General features: G+C 40.3%; 5 protein-coding genes across 5 annotated transcripts; 3 read left to right on the top strand and 2 right to left on the bottom strand.

Moving 5' to 3' along the window:
* Positions 1-2,570: 2,570 nt before the first annotated feature.
* LOC306961074 (afadin- and alpha-actinin-binding protein B) lies at positions 2,571-5,211 on the top strand (the record flags this gene model as incomplete). Its single annotated transcript, XM_079553685.1, has 11 exons — positions 2,571-2,613; positions 2,732-2,868; positions 2,966-3,034; positions 3,113-3,236; positions 3,321-3,381; positions 3,446-3,569; positions 3,631-3,784; positions 4,152-4,255; positions 4,322-4,483; positions 4,827-4,938; positions 5,003-5,211. The coding sequence occupies 11 exons, from the start codon at positions 2,571-2,573 to the stop codon at positions 5,209-5,211; spliced, it is 1,299 nt and encodes a 432-aa protein (XP_079409811.1).
* A 510-nt stretch (positions 5,212-5,721) lies between these two features.
* nanos3 (nanos homolog 3) lies at positions 5,722-6,668 on the top strand. Its single transcript, XM_079554001.1, has one exon. It carries the CDS (start codon positions 5,820-5,822, stop codon positions 6,450-6,452), a length of 633 nt encoding a protein of 210 aa, XP_079410127.1. The 5' UTR covers positions 5,722-5,819; the 3' UTR covers positions 6,453-6,668.
* Positions 6,669-7,093: 425 nt separating this feature from the next.
* LOC306961340 (uncharacterized protein) lies at positions 7,094-9,089 on the bottom strand. The gene is made up of 6 exons (XM_079554037.1): positions 8,966-9,089; positions 8,666-8,770; positions 8,167-8,605; positions 7,802-7,935; positions 7,623-7,721; positions 7,094-7,251 (listed from the first exon to the last, which is right to left on the bottom strand). The coding sequence occupies exons 1-6, from the start codon at positions 9,073-9,075 to the stop codon at positions 7,173-7,175; spliced, it is 966 nt and encodes a 321-aa protein (XP_079410163.1). The 5' UTR covers positions 9,076-9,089; the 3' UTR covers positions 7,094-7,172.
* A 110-nt stretch (positions 9,090-9,199) lies between these two features.
* LOC306961073 (uncharacterized protein) lies at positions 9,200-10,454 on the bottom strand (the record flags this gene model as incomplete). The annotated part of the gene is made up of 4 exons (XM_079553684.1): positions 10,406-10,454; positions 10,250-10,335; positions 9,489-10,162; positions 9,200-9,410 (listed from the first exon to the last, which is right to left on the bottom strand). Exons 1-4 carry the CDS (start codon positions 10,437-10,439, stop codon positions 9,200-9,202), a joined length of 1,005 nt encoding a protein of 334 aa, XP_079409810.1. The 5' UTR covers positions 10,440-10,454.
* Positions 10,455-10,905: 451 nt separating this feature from the next.
* On the top strand, positions 10,906-20,725 carry cc2d1a (coiled-coil and C2 domain containing 1A). Its single transcript, XM_079553148.1, has 28 exons — positions 10,906-11,024; positions 11,332-11,408; positions 11,488-11,626; positions 11,721-11,824; positions 12,072-12,314; positions 12,396-12,729; positions 12,807-12,916; positions 12,984-13,056; positions 13,189-13,308; positions 13,409-13,536; positions 13,736-13,808; positions 13,885-14,018; positions 14,432-14,498; positions 14,642-14,718; positions 14,847-14,942; positions 15,123-15,248; positions 15,323-15,381; positions 15,499-15,615; positions 16,452-16,525; positions 16,615-16,673; positions 17,697-17,848; positions 17,929-18,019; positions 18,358-18,513; positions 19,487-19,633; positions 19,739-19,865; positions 19,941-20,017; positions 20,150-20,197; positions 20,281-20,725. Exons 2-28 carry the CDS (start codon positions 11,352-11,354, stop codon positions 20,311-20,313), a joined length of 3,021 nt encoding a protein of 1,006 aa, XP_079409274.1. The 5' UTR covers positions 10,906-11,024; positions 11,332-11,351; the 3' UTR covers positions 20,314-20,725.
* The last annotated feature ends 3,077 nt before the right edge of the window (positions 20,726-23,802 follow it).

Here is a 23,802-nt window from a genome sequence, read left to right as displayed (position 1 = left end):
GCCTTGATATAAGCCAACACGTTTGTCTGAAGTTATTCCAGAATCAAATAACTAAACAGTGTAACCCAAAGCCTGCGTAGTACAAAGGCGGGTGGATCGTAGCCTTTTGAAAACGCTTTTAAAGTCATCTTGTTCTCTTCTCTTTGTCCTTTTCCTCAGAAAGACATGAAGATACTCCTGACATTTCCACTGAAGACTTCTACCTGTTGTACAATAGCACCAGCAGCACTCGAGGGAGTCACTGGGGCCAGGGCCAAACTTATGCCAAGATTAATGGTGTAAAATCTCTCATCTGTTACATTCGAACTGTATTATGTTATTCTTTGTCAGTTTTTGAAGTTTGTTGAACTTAAAAAAATAGGAGCAATTTTCTTTGTTTTGATGTACTATTTTCCTGCCCTGTAAACACTACGACATTGCAGCTGGCCTAATTTTTACCTTCTCCTTTAATCTATGGTACACACGAACACACGATTGTAATTGTCCAGATGTTTGTTTTGTCTGTTTGTATTTAATGTAATGTCAAAATTAGCTTCTTTTAGAAGTCTTTAATTTAAGAAACACATAAAAGCCTTAAACATTTTGCATAATGTTGCGCAGTTATTGCCAAATGTTTAACTGTGATATTGTATTTATTAAATCTGCAAACAAGCTGTCAATAATAGTGCACACTGGAGTTTACCAGTCAACCAAAAACACTCTTTCTAAACTCTGCTGTTGTACGCATCCTTTTGGAAAATAAACTTTCAGACACTGAGACACAAATGTCCCCATGCTCCTTACTTCACAATTTTCCTGTTTTTAGAATTGAAAATGTATCACAGAAAGCCTGTACATTGAAGTTATGTCCATTGTTGGGGGTAATATATTACAAAAGTAACGAAGTACAAACATTACTTTTTTAGTAACTAAGGAATATAACATATTACTTAAAAGGGACTATATGGAGTTTAAAAATGTTAAAATGATGCATTTTCCTCATCCTACATGTTCCAGCCATGTCCTAATGTGTAGAATGAGCCCAGACCTGTTCACCACGACTGCCTCTAAAATCCTGCACTGTCACTCAAGACGTTGTTACTTCGGGTCAGAAGTGCCATCGTGCCCGAGCTTAATATAGAAGGTGCAGTTACACGTATGACCTGAGGTGGCAGGAGTGAGTATGAAATGGACAACTTGCATCTAGCCCTAAGTGCATACGACAGCTTTTAATGCTTTTGAATATATGACTTATTTAGATGGAAAACATCAGATGCAAGTTGATCAGTTTCATAATTATCATTTTATTTCAGTGAAGCAGCAATTTTAAAGAAGAAAGTTTGGGCAGAAAAGTTATTTTTATTTGAATTTTCAAGCTGCCGACAGGTGACATAGAAGAAGGTAAAGTTCCAGAGCAGTTTCATGATCGGCGCGGCAACAGTTTAAAATTGTTAACCTTCTTCTATCACTTCCTGTCGGTGTCCAATAAGGAAGTGAAACTATAGACATTACAAAAATGGCCAAACATAAGAAAAATGGGCACAATCTTTAGCAAAATCTTACATATAATTGTGTTAACTATGTTTAATTGTGTTAATTATGTTTAAGCAAAAACTGTCTCATGTGTCATATGCACTTTGACCAAAATATGGTAATATGTTAGTCATTACATTTCAAGTAATTTGAGTCACAAGAGCATTTAAATGTATGAATGATAAAAAGAAAAGAAAATTCCCCCAAATAAAAAGCAGCATACCAGATCAAGTTGGACACTGGCGAATAAGATCTGTAGTTGTCTCAAAACATGAGACAATTGAGAATTGGGGAAAAGCGAAGGGAAAGTAAATATTTCACTGCACTTTTGCTCGGTTGTATATTTTGCAAAAGAAACTCAAAGTGATGTAAACTTCACAACGTTCATTGTATTACAGTATAACTCTTAGGGTTTATTTTGTCAAACACTAGGGTTAGAGATGTTCTGATGACGGCCTGCAGATGGCGGCTGAAACATGTAAAGATTTCAACATCTCTAACCCTAGTGTCTGACAAAATTAACCCTACAAGTCAAAGTAATGTAACTCGGCTACATTTTTGAAACAGTAATATGTAAAACAAACATATTCAATTTTTAAAGCTGTAATCACTAATATACTATGCAACATTTTTTAAGTAACTTGCCCAACACTGTCGCAGCATCTCAGAACTCAAATTATGGAGTAGTTGCAGACAATACTATGCTTTTTGTAATTATTGTCTATTCTTGTTATATTTCTTCAGCATAAATTCGTCAGCATTGTGATAGCTAGTACAAAAAGTACAATAAAGAAATAAAAATGAAGGAAAACTCACAGTCTTCATGAATCCAATAGGTTTAAAGAAGGATAAATTGGGTGGGCACACAATCGGACACCTTTCCACTGCCTTGTGAGTAATTACCTGAAGTGACTTCACCTGGAGGGAAGAGCATTTTTGAAGAGCTGGAACAAGTTAAGTCAGGGGCCAATCCCACTGTGAAACACATGGTTTATTGTTTAAAGCAGCAAGTTGTGTGTCTGACATCAATGTTCAGTGTTGTTGAAAGTAGAACAAAGATGGATTCACGCTTTGGTCAAAGAAGACTTCAAGATCCAGCAGGTATCTTGTAGGCAATGTGTTCTGACAAACCACAAAATACTTATTTTTAATAATTTAAGGATAAATAAGCAACATCAGTCGCATTATAAAATACACATAGCCTAATCTTTCGTTCTAGAAGCGCAAACGCGTGACTACCATAGCCACATTACAGGACCATATGAGCAACAGGACCCGAGCCCCACAAGTCCACTGTGCAGCAGCGCCATCTGGTGGAGTGACCGAGAGGAGCAAACGGAAAATGGAGACCTCAAGGTAAATTGTATCAAATACCGTGTGATTGGTCCGTTTCTGCGACCTTCGTGACTGACGCACTCGTGGCTTTATTAAACTTGTTTTGTTTGTCGTGTAGGAGCAGTTAAAGGCGATGGATGGCCACGTTGCAAGACTTCAAGAAATGCTTAAATGCGAACGGACCAAAGTAAAGTAATTTATTGGTTATTTGTAAACTTTGTGTGTAATTCCAACAATAATTTCTATCCCTGTGAAATGATTCCAGTGCTCTCGACTGCAGCTGCGGTGTAACCAGCAGGAGGCGGAGTTGAGGCGGAGAGAGCAGAACATGAATAGGATGAAGGAGAGACTGTCTGTGTTCACTGACAGACACAAAGACAAAGCCCCCTGTAAGAGTTTATAGTTTCTCCTTCACGGTTCCATAATTGTTTTACCTAATCATACTAGTCTAAAAGTCCCTGGCGTCTGCTCAGCTATGAAAATCTTGAACATCCTAACAAGTGTTAGGGGGAAAAGAGAACAGCCCTCTGCAAAGTAAGTCGAGTTTTGCTCTGAGTTTGTATTAAACTGAAGTCACTAAATTCTATATCGATAACAGGAAACTAGAGGAAGGGGCAGTGCATCTTATGCTGGAGCGTAGAGAGGCCGAGCTCAGGGAGGCCATGAAGCTGCGCCACAGTCTGGCCTCTCTTCTACATGCCCTCAGATGTGACATGGAGAAGGTACAAAGTGGAACAATAGCCTACATAAAAAAATGACAAACAATAAAAAGCTTTGTTTCAGACCCTTTCTGAACTGGAGGGCTGTGAGGATGGGACTCCCTGTGTGGACAAAAGGCTGGATCAGGCAGAGCGAGCGCTTGGGGACCATGTTACAGGAGGAGTGGTACAGAGCTGGAGACAAGTGCAAAAAAAGCTGGGCACTTTCACCTGTGAAGGTAAAAGGCCACACAAACTAAGTTTTAGTATCTCAATAAACCAATCGGTCTGGTCCATTTGCTTTGGACTATAAATTAGCACTTTCATTTTGTGACTTAAAATTCTTTCTTCTGAGAATCATGCCTTTGTGATTGAATAGCCACTAGTTTCTAATACTGTAGAGGAAACACTTATATTACCTTGAACTGTATGTCAGAATTTGTTACATGTGAGATACTGTTTATAAACTAACTATAAAAGACCTGCATTGGCAGTAAAAATAAATCTACAATTTCTTCTATAAAATTCTGTCTGGTCCTCCATATCAATATTAAACTAAAACCTGCACAAGCAAAGTATCCTAAATTGATTTCCCTCCATTTTAAGGCACAACAGAGTTTGGTACAGACCATGACAAGCTCATGGCACAACTAGAAAGTGAATTGAGACAAAGTCAACAACTTGTTCAAATGCAACAGCAGCTTTTGCAGGTAAATGATGGCATTTTTCTTTCCTTATTTTTTTTAGCAAACAATGCAATGCTCTTTTGTCTGCAGGATAGCATTGGGTCACCTGTCCCCTCAGAACTGGGTGACTGCTACTTTGTAGACGAGTGGTACCGCCTTCAAGAGCACTGGGCTGAGTTTGAGCTTCAGAGAAGGACTTTTGAAAGAGAGAGAGAGGCCTTTACTGATGCTGCAATTCGTCTCAGCCACGAGGTGAAGAGGGCAGCACTTGTTTAGCATAGTGTCTTTTTTTTTTTTTTTTTTAGACAAGAGCTGCACGACTTCAGACGAATGCCAAATTCCAATTGACTAAAGGTTTCAAGATTCAATGATGATGTACAACTTCAAAATGTTTATTAACATTTGAGAAGAATAAAATATGGACCGCTAAACCAATGAAAGGATCTCATGCATTGCAGATCATGTTTGTAGAGTTCTCAACTACAGGGTTGGCAAGTTTTATGCATGATATATCCTGATAGAGACACACTTTGTTTTAAAAGAACATTACTTAACTAATCGTGTGTTTTGATGTGCAACCATGTGTGTGTTTTAGCGTCATGACTTTGAGCAAGTGAAAGCCTCACTTCTGAAGCAACAGTTTCTGTGTGACTCTGTGTTTGGAAAAGAGACTCAATCTACCACCAGGAGAGAGAGCACAGGCCTCTGTAGGTTTTTGATATGTGGTATAACTTGTCCTTTTGAAAATGCTATAACTCCATCTTTCCACAGATTTTTCTGGGATTAAGCCCCTGAACACAGCTGAAAGTCCCATGGCCTTCTCTCCAGCAGCTGTGTCAAAGAGGGCAGATGTCACTGGATATCCCAGTACAGTCAGGGTTCAGACTCCGAGCACCCCTGAACTCTACTCTGCGCTCAATCTGTCCTATAACCCCTTTAGGTCAGTCAATATAGGCAGTCACAGGAAAACTAAATACTAAGCTGTGAACACAAACGGGGTTATTTCTCACTGTTCACCTTTCAGAGGCGCAGAGGATAACCTGACCACCACAGGGGCCCCCTCAGCCTTAGACAGATCATTTTAACACACGAGTCTTGTTAGAATCCATGTATTTATGTATTTATCCTTTTAACTCAAATAAAGCCACTTTTTTTTATTCGTTTATATTGTTGTTTGTGCTTGTGATAGCTTGATGAACTGCTGAAAAAATGTCATTTCTGAAAATGTAAATTACTTTTAAAATGCAACAACTGTCTGTAGATAAACTGACCAAATACTGTGGGCCGCCATATTGGAACTGTATAGGCCTACTAAAAATGCTTTCACACAAATGCAATATGGCTTCAAGCATGCACGCGCTGCGTGATAAGAGTGAAGTGATTGGCCCAAAAGAAAGCTTTAAACTAACCCCTCCACGTGGCCAACTACCTCAGTGATTGGCTGAGGGACTAGACGCGTGCCCTCAATCAACACTTGTGCATAATTACCAATCAAGTGTGGACGAACCAAGGCAGAGAACAGACAGTTTTCTAAAGTTTCCAACCTGTTCTGTGGAGACGGAGCAGAACGGGCCTTTCAGACAGGAGTATGAGAACCTTTGTGCGGGAATTGTTCCATCACCTGCCGAATTATATGGAGTCAGCAAATGACAGCAAAAGTTTCCAGCCCTGGAAAGATTATATGGGACTATCAGACACGATCAAACAAATCCTTGGCCGGAGCGACGCCAGCGAGGCGCCCGATCCCGCGCCCTCTGCGAGTGACCCGCAGGCCGATGAGCTGTGCAGAGCTCTGCTCTCCGTATGCATCAGCTCCACCTCTCCGCAGGTGCCAGATGACTTCCCCTTGGCACCACCCCGGGGCGCGGATGGCTTCTGTTACGCAAGGCCCCTTGCCGCAGAAGCAGTAGGTTGGAAACCAGCGCAGGGACTTAATCATGCCAAGGGGCCCAAAGAGCGCAAGAGGACGCCACGCTTCAAACCCCCAGGAGTCTCGCCTTCTGACCAAATGCTCTGCAGTTTCTGTAAGCACAACGGGGAGTCGGAGCTGGTGTATGGGTCGCACTGGTTGAAGAACCAGGCCGGAGAGGTGCTGTGCCCCTATCTGCAACAGTATGTGTGCCCATTGTGCGGGGCCACGGGCACAAAGGCCCACACCAAGCGCTTCTGCCCCAAAGTGGACAGCGCCTATAGCTCTGTTTACGCAAAGTCAAGACGTTGAACCAGCGCGGCCACCGCAGACCCCAAACGGCCCGACCCAGCAGGCCACCTTTTATAGACTCTGTTATAAGTTTATTTACCCGTGTGTTGTGTTTTTATTTGCATGCCTTGTAGAGTAGCTGGGGCCTTGCGCCGAGCTGATTGGACTCGCAGTTCAGCTGGGTTGGTGTACTTACTAGGCTCTCCACAAGAGTGGCTTTGTGTCTTTCGGACTATATTTAACGAAGGGCAAACATTTTATTTAAAAAATATATGTATATTATTAATGTTTGTTTGATATTTTAACCATGGTCAAATGATGTCCATATTCAAATCTCCTGTCCATGCATTCAAGGATTTATAAACATAATACAATCATATGCTCACATGACAATGCAACTTTTTATACTGTGGCTTGTTCCTGTTCTAGATACCTGATGTTTGTTCAGAGGCATCACATTTTAGTTTTACTGTGCATGCTGTTTTTTTAATATATTGTGCTTTTTCTAATGAGAAAAATATTGCGTCTTAAGAGTCTTGTGAAAAGCATTTATAAATATCTAAACCTAAGCCATACTGTGTGTGTTCATGCTTGTGCTTATCTTAAGATCAAACCAACCACATTAACAAGTAATTTAGAACACTTTATATTGGTGGGTAACAACGTATGCTATCAAATAAACATACAAAAAGCAGGCTACTTGATATGAGTCTACTGAACACAGACCCCAGATATAAACAGTTATCGAATGGCATTTCTTGAGTTTTTACCCCTGCGTCGAAGGTTTTCCAGTTCCCGATGAGTGGCCATCACGGTTCGGCTGCAATAAAAGAAGGAAGAAACAAATAATTTAACTTGAATGCGCCCTATATTTCATCAAAATGAAAGCCTAGGCTGAATCGAACAATGTTTTTGAAATCCCTATATTGTTTTTCCAGACACAAAGTAACAATATACTGTAATGCATTGGTAATTCACATTCCATACTCGGGGATGGTAAGCCACGTATGTAGCCACAGCAGCTCAGGGGTAGATTACAGAAGCGAGGCTGCCAATCTGTGCTATCATGGCTTCACATATCACTCACCACATTATGCAGAGACAAGGTGGTGGACACATGCACCAGCTAGAGCCAACATTTGAACAGCTGACCATTGGATTCCTACTCTTGCATAGGGAAGTACTACTCACTTCAAAGCGGACAGTTCTCTGATGAGCCCACGAATGAGGTCCGTGCCATCTTCATCAAGCTCTGAACCAACACCGCTCTCAGCAGCCACCACTTGCTCCCTATAATAGACACGACACATGGGTAAAACCATAAAAGCATAAACAATAATCAAAGCAGGGCAAACAATCAAGAATCCTACGTCATGACGATGGTGTTCAGCTGCGAGTCGGACACGTAATCCAAGCTGCATAGTCCAGGTAAGTCACTGAAGTCCGCAGACTGAGGCGGCCCCATGGTCGCAGTGGATGAGTCAGGCTTTCCATTTTGTTCATGCTGCAAGACAATAATATTACATAAGTGTAATGGCAATGCATGATATTAGCACTAGCCAAGTAGCGAAATTATTTTAGCTAAAATAGTTTGCTACTTTGCTCTCATTAGCCAGTCATATTACGCTAAATTTGTCTATTACGATTTGAAAAAGACAAGCCGCAGTCGCCAGTGAACAAAAGGTTAGTGTTAAGCTTGCAATTTGAATAAAGTATGTACTGGATGAAAACTCACAGCGGCGTTCATCACTTGGCTGTTTCCCATGGAGCTACAGTTGGCTTTTGCCGAAGTGTCACTGAATGAAGAGTGACTAAAATCTGGATTGTCTCCTGGTGCTTGATCTTTTCTCTCCACAGTGGTTTTACTCCCAGTCTCCTGTGGAGGGAGGGCCATCTCCATGTCCTCTGTATGGTCAGTACCATTGTTTAAGTTTCCATGCCCATCTGCAGGCATTGTTTCTACTTGTTGCTTGTGCATTTCAGTCTCTGTTGCTTCCACTCCGTTATTAGGCATATGTTCAATCCAATGCTTGTTTTCGTCTCCCTTTGAAGGCGCTACATTTTGAGAAGGTCCCGGAGGTCCCTCTTCTTGAACCTTTGACTCTTTTTGAGATTCACCAACAGTATCAGCAACATGCGGGAGAGTAGCTGTGTCGTAGACCTCGGTTTCTGATCTGCTACGAAGACACAGTTATCATTCATTTTATCAGCCACAAGTAAAATGAAAAATAAACCTTGTCAACAGCCGTTCTGCATCTGGATGGGGCTTTAGAGATGGGTCACCAGCATCCAAGTTTGGAGAAGGCGCATCACACACTGAAACTGTAAGATGCTCTGTCCTGTTTTGAAAAAAATGATGCTACATTTAAAATAAGGCCATAATACTTTCCATACCTGGATAATTGAATCTACAGAATAATCAGAATAATGAGAATTATTCAGATACAGAACCAGAAACTTAAAGTATTCTATGGTTAAAAACACTAAAAAGAATCAATTATTACCATAAAACCCTCTAAATTATTGTGCCAAACCTGGTGAGTTCTTTGTCTGCAGAAGGGTGGATTCCTGAGGTCTGGTCAGAATCTTTACAGCGACTTGGACCAGACTCACACACAATCACTGCTGCATCTGGAACGGCCATCTGGCATCCAGGTTCTGTCCTGTATAATAAAAAAAAAAACTTAGTTAGTTTGATACATAAAACAATCTAAACAACAATTAAAACACAAAATAAATTAATTGTTATAAATTCTAGCCAATGAAGGCTAGTAGCAATGTTTAGAGAAAAATAACCTATTTTCTAAACAGTTGAAGCCAAGATGAACTTTCCCCTGTGGTTCGTTCTCCTCAAATGGGCGATGCTTTGTGACCTCAGTGTCCAAAGCTTCTTTTCCATCTTCCTCTGAAATGTGTATCTCTGGCTCACACATCATGGTGATCCGATGAGCACCAGCAGGTTCTACTTTGGTTTCTTCCCTATGGGTTAAAAATTCTAGCAGGCATTAGTTTCCGAAGTGCGAATAGATAAACATAGATATGTGAAAGCAAACAGACCTGCACCTGTCATCCTTGTTGTCCTGATTGGCGTCAGGTTTTAGCTGTTGCATCATTTCTGTTGGTTCTTGAAGAGATGACATCCCTTTAGATGAAGGGCCATTTTCCTCATTCGCCATCTCTGTGCATTTTTCACGTTTTACATCAATCTCTGCTCTGTTTGTACTTTTAACTAAGAACTGACTGCGCTCTTTTTCCGACAACTGGCACATGCCCATCCTTCGTCTCTTCTTTGCCGGTCCGTCCACCACAGGCTCCTGTGACATTTGGTGGACTTCATCCACTTTTTGATTGGTCTCCATCTCGCGGCCAGGACAGTCTTCTGCTTCTGCACATGTTTGTTCCTTGGCAACGTCAGGCTTTAATACTGCGTTGACCGTATGTTTGTTTGATGAGGTTGATGGTTCACATTCATTCGACATTTTATCCAGATTCTCCATTTCCTTCTGTTTGTTCTCCTGTTCAAAGTCAGTTAAACTTATCACTAACTGCCTTTTGGGATCACATGGAGCAATTTCTGTGGTTTCAGGCCCTCCATTGTATTCATTGCGTTGTTGATCAGAGAAAGGTGGAGGTGATTCCAATGTTTGATGACATTGATGCTGGTCACCTTCAGCTACAGGAGGCTCTAGACATTGTGGTAATGTATCTTCTGTATCCACTTCTCCGGTGTTCTGTGAAGTACAGAGGCAAATGCAATAAATAATCAAACAAACAAAAATCATACTAAATCAAGCTCTCTTTGGCTGATATGATTTTACCTGATGATGATCATCAGTCATTTTTTCAACTGGATGCCCTCTCTTTCTGGACCTCAGACTCCGAGGCATGGGGGGATCCAAACTTTCTGGAATCAAAAATATGAACAGATTTATTTTGGTTTTATAACATCTCCATGTCCAGTGTTTGTGACCCACCTCGTCTGTTGTTTTCTGCTTTTCCTTTTGCCATATTCTTAGCTCTTGCTTATCTTCTTCAAGTAGGACTACAAGAGAACATTTAATAAAAAAGATATACAAAACCAAAAATTGTATTGTTTTCACTCTTTAAATGATAATATAAATAAAACGCGAGTTTGTCTGCTCTAGCCAACAGTGTATTCGATTCGTTTTCTACTAGCTATCACTAAAACATGTTATCAGAAGATAAATGCATAATAAATAAATACATAAGATGCAAAAAGACTAAATGGTACTTAAATATTTTGCTAATATAAAAACTTATACAAACACTTATGCTTTAATATACCGAAAATATACAGAAATTATATTTAATTGCGTGATCAAATGAACGTACCAATTTTATCTACATTTACGATGGAGTTTTACGACAGTTATTGGCGCGTTTCGTCCGACCGTAAAGCAAGTTCTGTTGCTATGGGAGACGCGGATATAGGAAGTGAGTTCCAGCTGCCGTTGTTGTTTTGACAGATCTGTGTAAAGTTAGTTGTTCGATTTTTATATGTGTTTGTCTCTTTTCATACAGAGTGTAGACAGGTGTAACATACAAGGTCTCCCGGTCTTTGATACGAGCAAGGTAAGATGATCGATTGAAGACTCGGCTGTCAAACCAAACAAATAAGCTAAGCTTTATTATTATGGCATAGACATTGTCTCGAGTTAAGGACGTTAGTTTAAAGCATTTCTTTGGAAGCTGTCGACTAACAAACATTGTACCGATAAACTGTTCACTTCCTTGATCCCCATCTTTATTAGCAGTCGTAAGTTTTGTCAATACAGATTGTCTAGGTGTGTCATTTTAGCTGTAAGGTCTTGTCTGTAAGTTGACAGTTTTCTGAAAGACGTATAACAGAATAACCGCGGTGCATTCATCATTATTTCAGGCTTCTCATAAAGATCTGCAATGAGTCGAAGTAGAAATCCAGCTCCCCGTGGTCAAGGGGCAGCACGAGCCAAACAGGTATCCCTCTGTCTCCTCATACATCAATGATTTGCACTGAACAAGATAAAAGAGTCATTAGTTACTGTCTATGTCGCAGATGGGACTTCTACTTGATCTGAACCCTGATGGGGGAATGGATGATGGGGGCAACGATGCAGACTTGGAGGCAGAATTGATGAACCTGGTTGGCTCTGGTGGTGGAGGAAGGTCTCAACCCAAGAAAAATGGTGGAAAAGGTGTGTCAAACTTGCTATCTCTGATTTATATATTGTTTTCTTCTAGACTGAAACCTGTTCCTAAAATATAGAAATGATTATTGTCCACATGTAGTTGCCGTTGGAATGGCTGAAATAGAACGAATGGCTGCTCTTTGTATGAAGGACGTAGATGACGATGATATAGGAGATGATGACTTGGAAGATGAAGATCTGCTGGTAAGATTTTTTTTTAATCATAACTGTTCATTAAAGATCATTTAAAAAGTTATTTGTTGGAAAAGGCACCTGGCTACGTTGTATAATATAGTTGCTTCACTGCAGCTGTTTTGTCAAAGTTATGCTTGGTAAATGAAAAAATAGAACAAGTTTGGTTTGAAGTATTGGATTTGTAGGTTATGTATTGAAGGTGGGTCCGCACATAAATTGTCCACATTGTTGGTGTTGTCTATGTCTGCATGATCAGGCAGAGCTGAATGATGTATTAGAGGACAGTGAGGAGGAGACCTCAGCCCCCACACCTCCTGCCTCTACTCCACCAGCTCCAAAAGTGATTGTCACGTCCCACTCTCCGGCTGCTGTCCCCACTGGGGCAACAGGAGTGGAGTCAAAACTGCTGGAACGTATTCAAATGTACAGCACAGCAATATCAAATGCCAAAACCGCTGGGGAAAGTAGCAAAGTGAGAAGATATGAACGTGGATTGAAGGTACTAATGTCATTTATTTATTTATTTTGGATTGTAAGATTTTAATCATGCACCAGAATAATTCCTTATAATCTTCCGTAGACCTTGCAGTCAATGTTAACATCTGTAAAGAAAGGAAAGCCAATTAATGAAGAGGAGATGCCGCCTCCTGTTGCTTTGGGAGGAAAGCCCAGTGCTCCATCTGAGGTTGTTCCGCCTGTACCACAGGACTTGGTGCCACAAGACCTGCCGCAGACTGTGGAGAGGCCCCCCTCCCCATACAATCAGAAGCCTACAAAAGAATCTTCCCCACCACCACCTTACAATGCAAAGCCACGACTAGGTCCTCCACAGAGTAGTGTTGCTTCCTCCATTACCCCAGACACTCCTGCCATTTCTCCACTCACTCCAAGTCAACCTGTGTCACAGGACTCAGGTAGCTTTACAATCTATGTTTATTTATCTAAGATGTACATTCTTTTCCTAAACACACGTGCAATGCTCTATGTACAGAGTTGAAGCAGGCAGTGTTGTCCAGGCAAAGAGAATATAAGTTGGCTGCCATTGATGCCAAACAAAACGGAAACATTGATCTGGCCAAACGACACTATATTGTTGCCAAGGTAATCACTATTTCAAATTTAGCATTAAGTTTTTATTAAAAAGTTTGAAGAATGTTAATTTATGCAGAAAATGGATGCAATGCTGGAAGCTCTGGACAAAAAGGAACCATTTGATGTGAGCTCGCTCCCTCCTCCACCTGGTCAGTATAACTTTAAATATTTATCCTTTAATTTACAAGCCACATTTTCATATATTTCAAACTGAACTGTTTTTTTTTATTATGTTACATACTTAGCATTTAGCTAACTTATGTTAATGTACCATTCTGCAGATGATGCTGGTGAAGCAGCCACACCTGCTCCTCAGTCTTCAAAACCCCTTGCATCTGCTGCTCCTGCTGCCCCTGTTGCTTCTGCCGCTCCTGCTGCTTCAACACATATAAACCCTGCAAGTAAGATGTTAAAACGTGTCTATTTAATCTGGCAGATTTGCTGTCTCTACGAACAAACCTTCACTGTAACTGATGATGATGGTGCATGTTGATTTGAAAGGCCTCCCTGCTCCTAAGACTATCGCAGAAGCCCTACAGCAAAGAATGGAAATTTACAAATCTGCTGCAGAGGGAGCCAAGAGCAAAGGAGATGATCGCAAGGCTCGTATGCACCAGCGCATAGTCAAGGTAACTTTATTTTTCTGGCTTTGTCTGTTTGTCACTGCTACTCCATTTGACCCCTCTTCATCCTCTTCTCTCATCTAATAACGTCATGACTCTACCCATTACTACATCCTTAATCATCCTTTTGCCCTTTGGTCTTTTGGAACACATGTCTGCTTTTTAAAAACTATAATTATAACCACACCGCTGTCTGATCCCTAAGCAATACCAAGACGCACTCAAAGCTCAAAAAGCTGGACGACCCGTGAACTTATCGGATCTGCCTATGCCACCGGGTAAATATAAGATCTTTTTTTTTGGTTTAATATTTTCGAGTTTGCTTTAGCTTATAGAATATCGGGCTCTGTTCAGGCTGTCCACCACTTCAAGGCTCTGAAGGGGCTCAACAGAACTTTATGGGAGTCCTGGAAACAGCCATGAAAATAGCAAACCAAGATGACGATGCAGATGACGATGATGAGGACGCACCTAAAGGAACAACACTGGTATAAGAAATAAAAGCACTTGGATAATTCAATCAATCAATTTATTTGTAAAGCGATTTTCACACACACACAGCTTAGCATAATAAAGTTAAGATAAAAGCTTGAATAGATAAATAAGATTAAATAAGATAGATACGTCCTGCACGAATCCAGTAACGTTAACCATCTGGATTGTCATGTAAGAGGATTTTCAGTTTGGTTTTCAAATTCCTATCGTGAGTGGAAACAGCTTTCCAAAGAATTGAACCACTATCAAACCCGCAATTTGGGGGCGTAGGGCTCTCAATTAAGGAGATTTCTAGGCTTTTATTCTGCCATTGCTTTTCGGCATCTTAATTTGCATACCTGTCATAAAATATTCTAAAGGAAATTTGTTTTTGCTTTAGATATTATATTTTCCCCCTCTTTTGCAGTCTGCCGTACAAGCTAAGAAAGCAAAAACCCCAGCCCCTCAAGCCGCCCCAAAACTAGGACCAAAAGGTGGGTTGGGTTGTATTAGTTTTTCTGCAGATGCCATGAAAATCCCAGTGGTGCGGGATTGACGCATAGTCCACATTTAGACACAGAGCTCTGTTTGTATTTTTTGCTACTTTAACTTGTCTTCTTCTTAATTACTCTTGTAGCCCAGCAGCAATTAGATTTCCTGTTGCTAAGGCGACAGGCTTTTTTACGTGCGGCTCTTCGCTCAAAACAGATGAAGGTGAGCAGATGGTTTACTTTACTTTTCTTGTGTTCTATTCCGTTTCGAAAACCCCTGCTTTAATTCATTTCATTACACAACCTGAACCTCTGAATAAGTTTTGTAAACTACTTCTCGTCTTGTTGTAGGATATGACTGGAGCAACACAACACTTGAGACATTCAAAAGGATTGGACCCCATGATCGAAGCTGCCAAGTCTGGGCTTCCAGTTGATATCAGAAAGGTTATTATTATTAAGTTCATGATTTGCTTACATCTCTGAAAACACTCCTGCCTGTATGGGTAAGTGATAGGTGGTGGTTGGAGGTACCAGTGGCACAAATCAACTACCGCACTTCCGTCAGTCTGCCGTGTTTACCCGGCTTTACGTAGTATTATATATTTTGTAATTTTGTGTTTTTAGGTTCCAATGGCTCCAATAAACGAGCAGGATTTCTCTCTGTCCCGATCTCGTTCGTCACCGTCGATGTCGCCCCGCTCCAGTGAACAGTTCCATGCTCTGATGGACCTTCTCAGAAAGCAGCACGATGTAATGGACTCCCCTTTACCTCTGTTTAAAGTCACTTTACATCTTTTTTCTCAACTTGTTTCTCTTTTTCACAGAAATGCCAGGGCTTGTGCCAACAGTTCACAGAGTATGGCAACATAGCTGAGGCCTTTAAGTAAGAAGAATTGTTGTGGCGCTCACTAACGACTGCCGGATTTATAAAGCTGCAATGATCATACATCTGAGTTGGTTGTAATTTGATTGTTTGAATGTTTTTATTTTAATTTTGCAGGTTTGAAAAGCTGATGGCAGAGTGTATGAAGAGCATAGAGATACTGAGAAATGCCTACACTAAAGGACACCCTGTTCCTAAATGTCGCACTGAGGAGAGAACCTTCAACACTATCAAGTAAGGCATTTCTTTTTAATTGCGAAAAAAGACACTCTAATACACCTTATGTGTGATTTTGGCAGCTCTGTGATGAACAGAAGTGAAATACATGACGATCGAAAACTTGTGAAAAGTCATGATCAGGACATTTCATATATATTATTGCGTTTCTTTTCTTTTTTGTCCAAGGGGATGCGGTGTTACGCAGGGAAAAGCTTTAAACCCAACACTTCTCTCTCGCTCTCTGGAGCGCGTTTGACAAAGCAGAGCGGTTTCCCATGTACAGATCGAAACAGTTGAGATTTAAACATTTCTCTGAGTTTGAGTTAATGGTCAAAATTGATCCAAGGACGGCTGAGAAACATTCCGTTAGATTCTTCAATCCGAGAATCAGGCAGTTTAAATGCACACGCGATAAAAAGCGATCGATCTACGGCAACATGCGGTGTTTCAAAACGTGTCAACAATGAAAATTGACTTGAAACGGAAATATTTAACGTTAGTGTCCGTCCAAAGAGGAGAGAGGAGAAGAGAGTTGGACAGAGGAGTTAATCAGAAAGGAGGGTGTTGCATAAAACCCCTGTTATCTCCGAATCTAGAAAGAAATCAGTCATTTTGATCTAAACTAGCCTCTGTTTAGCTTAGATTTCTCAGGATCAAAGATGCACAGATTGGCCCGTTTTATTTAGAAATGTTTGCTTTCATGTATTTGCTTTGTGTAAGTTTAGGCTGAGGAACAATCGATGAGTCAGTCCCATGTGCCACGACGCATTCAACAGTCGCTCTTGTGTACTTACGCCTGTCACTCAAAAGGCAGCTTCTAAATGGCCACGAATTCTTGTTTTTGTCTGTAGGATCTATCCAAATCTGACACTTAATGAGATGATACTATACATCATCAAAGGCGTCAACCTGCCAGCACCTGCAGGTAGGCCGCGCTGCGTCTCAGAAATAACGAGACGGCAATGTGTTGCGTTTACATGTTCCTCGACACCCACAGTATCACTCTATTTTCAGGTGTCTCACCTAATGATCTCGATGCCAGTGTGAAGTTTGAGTTCCCTTTTCCCAGTGCTGTAAGTCTACTCTCAAAAACCTTCTCTTTAATTGGATGGAGATTTTTGAATGAATGAGAACTTGGACAAACTTTATAGATCCATGAGGGAAATCGCATGGTACAATTAAAACATTTGGCCATATTATCACAAAGGTTCACACATTGCGATCAATCCATGCTTTAAAGCAGTACTAAGTAACTTGTTTACCTTAATAAATCCTTTTCGTAGTCCCTCTGGGGGTAATACAAGTGTTGATGGTATGATTGGGGGTCTTTCATCTCCCGCTGGTGTCTGGCCAGAAAACCACAATTGCAACTTCGCTGCCACTGAGGCGGAGGCGCAATACACACTCATAGAATCACAAAGAAGAAACTAACAGGCTAATGAGCAAAGCTAACTGTGGGCTAGCACCACTTAAACAGTATTTACAGCCACATTTGAGTGAAAAAAATTATCTCCACGGTGTAATTGAATGTACAATGTCCCTCTGTCTCTTTGTCTTTTCTGTCAGCGTAGTATTTACTCTCACGGACAATTAATGAGTAAAAAAACACAACATGCTACGACACCTGCAGTGGCGCTTATGGGCTCTAAGGGCATGAGTTACTTAGTTTTGCTTTAAAGTGCATATGAAAGGTTTTAATGCTTTTGAATATATGACTTATTTAGATGGATAACATCTGTTGTAAGTAGTACTTTTCATTTTATTTCAGTGAATCAGCATTTCAATGAAGAAATGTTGGGCAGAAATATTTTTTATTAGAATTTTTTTAAGCTACTGAAAGGAAGCGACATAGATAGAGGTAAAGATCCATAGCAGTTTGATTCCCATTGACATAACATTGTTTACCTCTATCTATGTCACTTCCTGTCAGTGTCCAAAAAGGAAGTGAAACTATAAACATCACAAAAAATGTGAAACTAAAGAAAGCTGGGTCAAATTTTTAGCAAAATCTTAAACATAATTGTTGAACATGAAACATAATGTTAACTATGTTTTAGCAAAACAAAATGTGTCTAATGTGTCATATGCAATTGAAGGAAGAGGCTCAAAGAGACAAGACGAACACCGTGAAGAGCACCAACAACCCAGAGTTCAAAGAGCAGTTTAAACTCAGCATCAACCGCTCACATCGTGCTTTCAAACGAGTTATCCAGTCCAAGGGCATCAAATTTGAGGTCGTCCACAAAGGGTAAAACAGTGGAATTTTCTACAAAATAATCATAATAATAGTACCCTATATAAGTAACCTGATGACTTTTGTGTTCACAGGAGTCTCTTCAAGAATGACAAAGTTGTGGGCACTGCTCAGGTGAAGCTGGAGGCGCTGGAGAATAACTGTGACTATAGAGAGTTCATTGAGGTAATGAACATTAACGTCCGGTCTTGAGCTGCCAAGTTTAAAAGAAAAAAGTCTCTTTGCAATTATATTTTTCCGTCAAAATTCAGTTGCACATTTTGGAGGGAGTTTACAGTTGGAAAACTTGCATAACGGGTATTTCATAACATGCAGGGAGCTGAACTTAAAGGGTTATCAGGTTTTACACATAATAAGACCCCATAAACTCGGATATATTGTTGGGATTTTTATTCAATTAATTACAAATGTATCTAGCAGTCGTACCTTTAAATACAGCAAAATGATATATATAGTACGTATTATTCAACATGGTGATCTTAACGGTGGTGTGTGCTGTGCAGGTGATGGACGGCCGTAAAGCGACTGGGGGAAAGCTGGAGGTGAGGGTGAAGGTCCGAGAACCCGTGTCTGGGGCTCAGCTGCAGTCGGTCACAGAGAAGTGGCTGGTTCTGGAGCCAGTGTCTCCTCTGTCGCCTCCCGACAGACAGAAGGAAAGGGTGAGCTAAAGATTTATATCATCAAAGTTTACAAAACAATCTCAATCTGCATAGTCCATGTCTTCGTTATATTATTTTATCACACTATTTACAGTAGATTATAGTTTCATGCAGTGCCCTTAACAAATATTGACACCTGTTGTAAAAATGAAAAAGAAATTGATTTAGAATGTATAATATACTATCATTATTAAATATTACTTGAAGCAATATTTATTCTGTCTTTTGGAACTGTCTTTCCCCCTCAAATGCTGGTGGGCACCTAGGCACAGGAAAATTGATAATTCATAATTTCCTACTTCGTGAGGTTTTAAATGAGAAGTCAGACATTGGTCATATTCTCTACAAGGGAACCTGGAAAAGGACATATTGTGTGTCTAACTCATCTCAGTCAAGGCTCCAGAGTGCTCCTAATTTTGTTGAAATGTCGCACGGGTGCATCTGCCAGATCGGTTACTATTAATGAAGTGAAGTGATAATTTTAGATTGATTGATTGATTACTGTATTAAAGTATTAATGTCCCTATTTTAACAATGTGAAGCTCAATTAAAACACTAAACCCCCTCTATCGTAGACCTATGCATTTTTTAAGTGTAAAAGCAATACATAGGCCTTTAATGTTTACAATTATGTACGATGTGTGGTTATAGAAGATGAATTGAAAGAACAAACGGCATATATAACTTAACATTGTTTTGGCACTGAGCCTGAAGGCGCTTTTTAGAATTTCTATGCGGCGCTACTAAATAGTGTTCTAGTGCTTTAAATAAAAGATACTCAGGTGCACCACCACTGCCATGTCAGTGGACTTTCCAGAGGATGTTTGTCACTGCCAAAAGTCTAAGAATCGCTGCTCAAGAATTGCACAGGGTTAATCTGATCCTGGGGTCAGAGAGTCTCCATAAGTAGAATTTAGAAGTCACCTTCATCACCATCATACAGTAATTGTGTGTGTGATCCTGACATTTCTAGGCTCCTTCTCCTCGATCCAAGTCCAGAAATGAGCTCAGCGCTGGAGGCAGAAGCAGCAACCACCGCAGCAGGAGCCGCTCTCCGCCTCAATACAAACTCCACAGCTTCAGCCTCCTCAACTACGATAAGGAGAGGTGTGAGAGGAAGGTAGCCATTTCTCTAGTTTATGACCTATCTCTTATCTAAATTATGGCATTTTCTTTATAAAAACAAAAATTCCAGCTTGACATGTATCACACATTTGACTCACAGTTAGCAGAGTATCGGAAAAGCCGGCGAGATCCTCCGTCAGACCTTGTACAGCAGTATAAGGAGATCACACATCGACTCCAATGGCAGAAGGCTCAACTTGAACGTGCTTCGCCTGCTCTGCTAAACGGTACAGACTCACAGGCAGTGGACCTGGCTATGTTGATAAGTATGTGAAGTATTTGTAATGATCTCTTTTGCGCAGAATATGAAAACGTGCTGAAACTATTTGCACATGGACTCTCTGACTCAATAAAGAAATACTCCAGCCAAGGAAACAGAGTGAGTAAATAAGAGACGTGTGACTTTAATGCGGAAACTTTACAACAGCAGTGTGTACAGTCCAAATCCAAATCCAAATTTGCCTCTGTCTGTAGTAAATGAACGTCTCTCTTAATTGCGTTTCTTTTCCAGGATTCTGCTAAGGATGCTCTTGGTCGGCTGAAGATGGTCGAACAGGAGGTAATGTTTTTTATATTATAATTTTTGTTTCTGAGTTTTTAAAAGAGCTTTTATAAACATCGCCTCTTCTTTCTGTGCCCCAGCTTGAATCACTCCAAAGGAAACGCACCGGTTAAGAGGGAAACGAGGAACCCCGAGCAAGGCTGGGACACTGTTATCATCTGTCATTTATAAACACTACAGTGGGTAGCTTTAGCATTACATAGCACTCCTCTTTAATACCTGCATGGAAAAGCCAGTTTAACTCACATTGGCTGCTGATCACACCTACTGCAAACATTAACAGTTTTGAAAATATAGGTTATTTTTGCACTTGAACACTACAGAACTGCCTCTCACCCTACTCTTGAAATGTTCTATTCATGTTGCACTTATTAGGCATAACCTTATGACCACTGAAGTGAGTATCCTCCCTATCATCATTTGTTTCAGTGGGAGGCATTTGGCAGCAAGTGAACATTTCAATGTGCATGAATCTGTTGCAGGTAAATGTTAAAGTATGAGCTTGATGAGGGAAATTTTGATGACTAAGTGAGGCCAGCACCTTTCATATTTGCCTCTACCGTATTTGGTTTACAATACTAGTGTTTGAACAATGTTTATATTGGTACTTATGCAGCACGATTCATTATACAATCATGCATTCCATAAAAGACTATTCATTTAAAGGGACTAGACGGAGTTTAAAAATGTTAAAATTATGTTCCAGCCATGTCCTAATGTGTAAAATGAGCCCAGACCTATTCACCACGACTGGCTCTAAAATCCTGTGCTGTCTCTCACAAAGTGGTTAATTCGATCCGAAGTGCCGCCACAAGACCTGAGGTGGCAGTACCGAGTATAAAAACGACAACTTCCATCTAGTCCCTTTAAGTAAAACCAGAAATATTTGTATAATTTATTTGTGCTGCGCACCAAAGTAACTTTCATAGTGCTGACTCAGAGCCCTTCAGGCATCAGGCAAAACCTAAAGCAGTACTAAGTAACTCATGCCCCTAGAGGCCCGTAAGCGCCCCTGCAGGTGTCATGGCATGTTTCGTTTTTTTACTTATTAATTGTCTGTGAGAGTAAATACTACGCTGATAGAAAAGACGAAGGGACAGAGGGATATTGTACATCCAATTACACAATGGAGATATTTTTTTTCACCCAAACTTCGCCGTAAATACTGTTTAAGTGGCGCTAGCCCGCAGTTAGCTTTGCCCGTTAGCCTGTTAGCTTCTTCTTCGTGATTCCATTAGTGTGTATTGGTGGCACCTACCCGGAGGCAGCAAAGTTGCAAATGTGGTTTTCTGGCCAGAGACACCGGGGGAGATGAAAGACCCCCAATCACCCCATTAACACTTGTATTACCCCCAGAGGGACTACAGAAAGGATTTATTAAGGTAAACAAATTACTTAGTACTGCTTTAAAGAACCATGCAGGTGCCTTTTAATGGTAATCCGCCCCCGCTCTTACCCCTCTATTTATTCTTCAAAAATATACAATCAGGCTAATAGGCTGTATCATGGGCAATGAATGGAGTTTATATCTAACCCTCACCCTAAACTTTGGCAAATGTTCAAAAACTATTACTGAGAGCAATGGAGTGGGTCTGCAGTTGTTGTAGGGTTCATATAATTTATTTATTTTATTATTTTATCTTTTGGGGGAGGGGGTTTACCTGTAGGAAAAAATAGGATTTGGGTATCAGACTTCTACATAAGAAAAAGATTCATTTAAACAGATCTGAACTCTTGCTTCCGGTCAATCAAAAGGGACCTACGAGGAAAAACACAAAGCATTATGATCACTAAACCCGGACAAATGGTCAGAATGTTATGCCTAATCCCTGTATTTGTTTACTCGTCTTGCTGTGCCCGGGCCTATTTGAATGTGTGTCCGTACGCCCAAGTGTACAAAATATACTTAACCATCAAAACCAATGTGTTTTAACCCCACATTTTTATCTGTGAAATAAGCTTAATCTAATCTGTCTGCTCCAGTGTTTCCAGATTACAGTTATCCGCTCCATTTGCAGTGCTGTGATACGGGAGTGTAAAAAGTGGAGCTTTTCGGGGCGCTGCAGCCTACATCCCATAATGAGGGATTAGTGTTTGTGTCACCAAGGAGACGCTGAGATCAGACATGAAGTCGCCTCTAGGGCTGGCAAAGAGGGGTGTTAGGAGTGCGCTCTGAACGTCTTACCCGCTTACCTCTGTCAACGCATCGCTTTTTCCCTTTTTCATCAACTCCTGAATGTTCACCTTGTATTTTTCTACAGCTATTCAGAGTTTTAAGCCTATTGTGAGCAGGAGGAGAAAATTATTTGCAATTCCAGTGACACATTTTTACCCAAACTGTGCCTATTGGATTGTGATTTAAAGCATTGTGCGAGTTTGGCTGAGCATTTTTTTTGAAAGTCTTTTGTATTTTGCCAAATGTAGCTGAGCAGACTGTCGCTGTGGCTCCTCTCCACCTTTAAAACTTTTGATGTTTCATCAAGTGGGCATCAAGCTGCGTGGGATGTAGAGAAATAACAGAGGAATTGCTAGTAAATTGAATTACACTGCAAAAAGTAATTAAGTAGATTAGTATAAACATCTAAATTTGAGCATAAATCCAAATTTTTGTTGTTTTGACTAGGTAAATTGTTCTTGGGCATTTTTCCTAGATTATTTCACTTGTTCTGAGATGTTTCTGACTCGTTTCAATACATTTCGTTCTTAGTTCAGGTAATTTTCTTTGCCAATGGGGTAAGAAAAACTGTCTTATCTCATTGGCAATTTTACTTTCTTATTTCAAGCGAGATTTACCTTAAAACCAGTCTGAAATGTCCTCAAACAAGCAAAGTAAACTTAGTCCGATCAGAAAAAATGTCTAAATTAGCGAAAAACGCTCAAAACAAGATATATTTCCTCAATTCAAGTCATTTAAGACAATGCTTGATATTTACTTTTTGCAGTGTACTCCGTTGTAAGTTGTTAATGTTTCAGCTTTTTTTGTCTATACTATGCAATTTATATACTTTTGACCCATTGCGCTATATGGGTTTGCAGAATGCTCTTAGATATGGCCCATGAACCTTTTTATAAGGCCGTTAACTTCGAAACTGCAGCTAAGATATTGCATTTTTCTAATATTGCACACCTGATTTGCACTACAAACAACACTCCCCACCAGTGCCGATTGTGTGGCTCAAGTTGATGTGTTATCCTCAATTATTTATGGCTTGTGCTTGAAATTGAATCATGAAGCATTACTCTTCAGAACAAATCACATGATGATAACTTTTATTAACCGTCAAATCCCTTTTGCCTCTTGTTTTATACCAAGGAAATATCAAAATGAAATTACAGCTTTGATCTACAGACATTTTTGATTATTGACTGTAGACAGAATGGACCCCTTAAGTCACCAAAAAATATTGTGCAAACTCTGTATTATCCACCAAATTCTAGTGCCCAGAAACATTCCACTTTATTAGAATGAGTTGAAATATATGTGGTCCTATCATGCAATGGGGAAAACCTATTCATAATAACACATTGAACAGAAAACATATTTTTACAGATGTAATGTAGGGACCGATTTGTCTCTATGATACCCACAAACATATGAGCTC

This window comes from Gobius niger (assembly GCF_951799975.1).
Source record: "Gobius niger genome assembly, chromosome: 3".
Lineage (NCBI taxonomy): Eukaryota > Metazoa > Chordata > Actinopteri > Gobiiformes > Gobiidae > Gobius > Gobius niger.
Note: the sequence above shows the minus strand (reverse complement) of the source record. Positions and strands in the feature narration are given on the sequence as shown.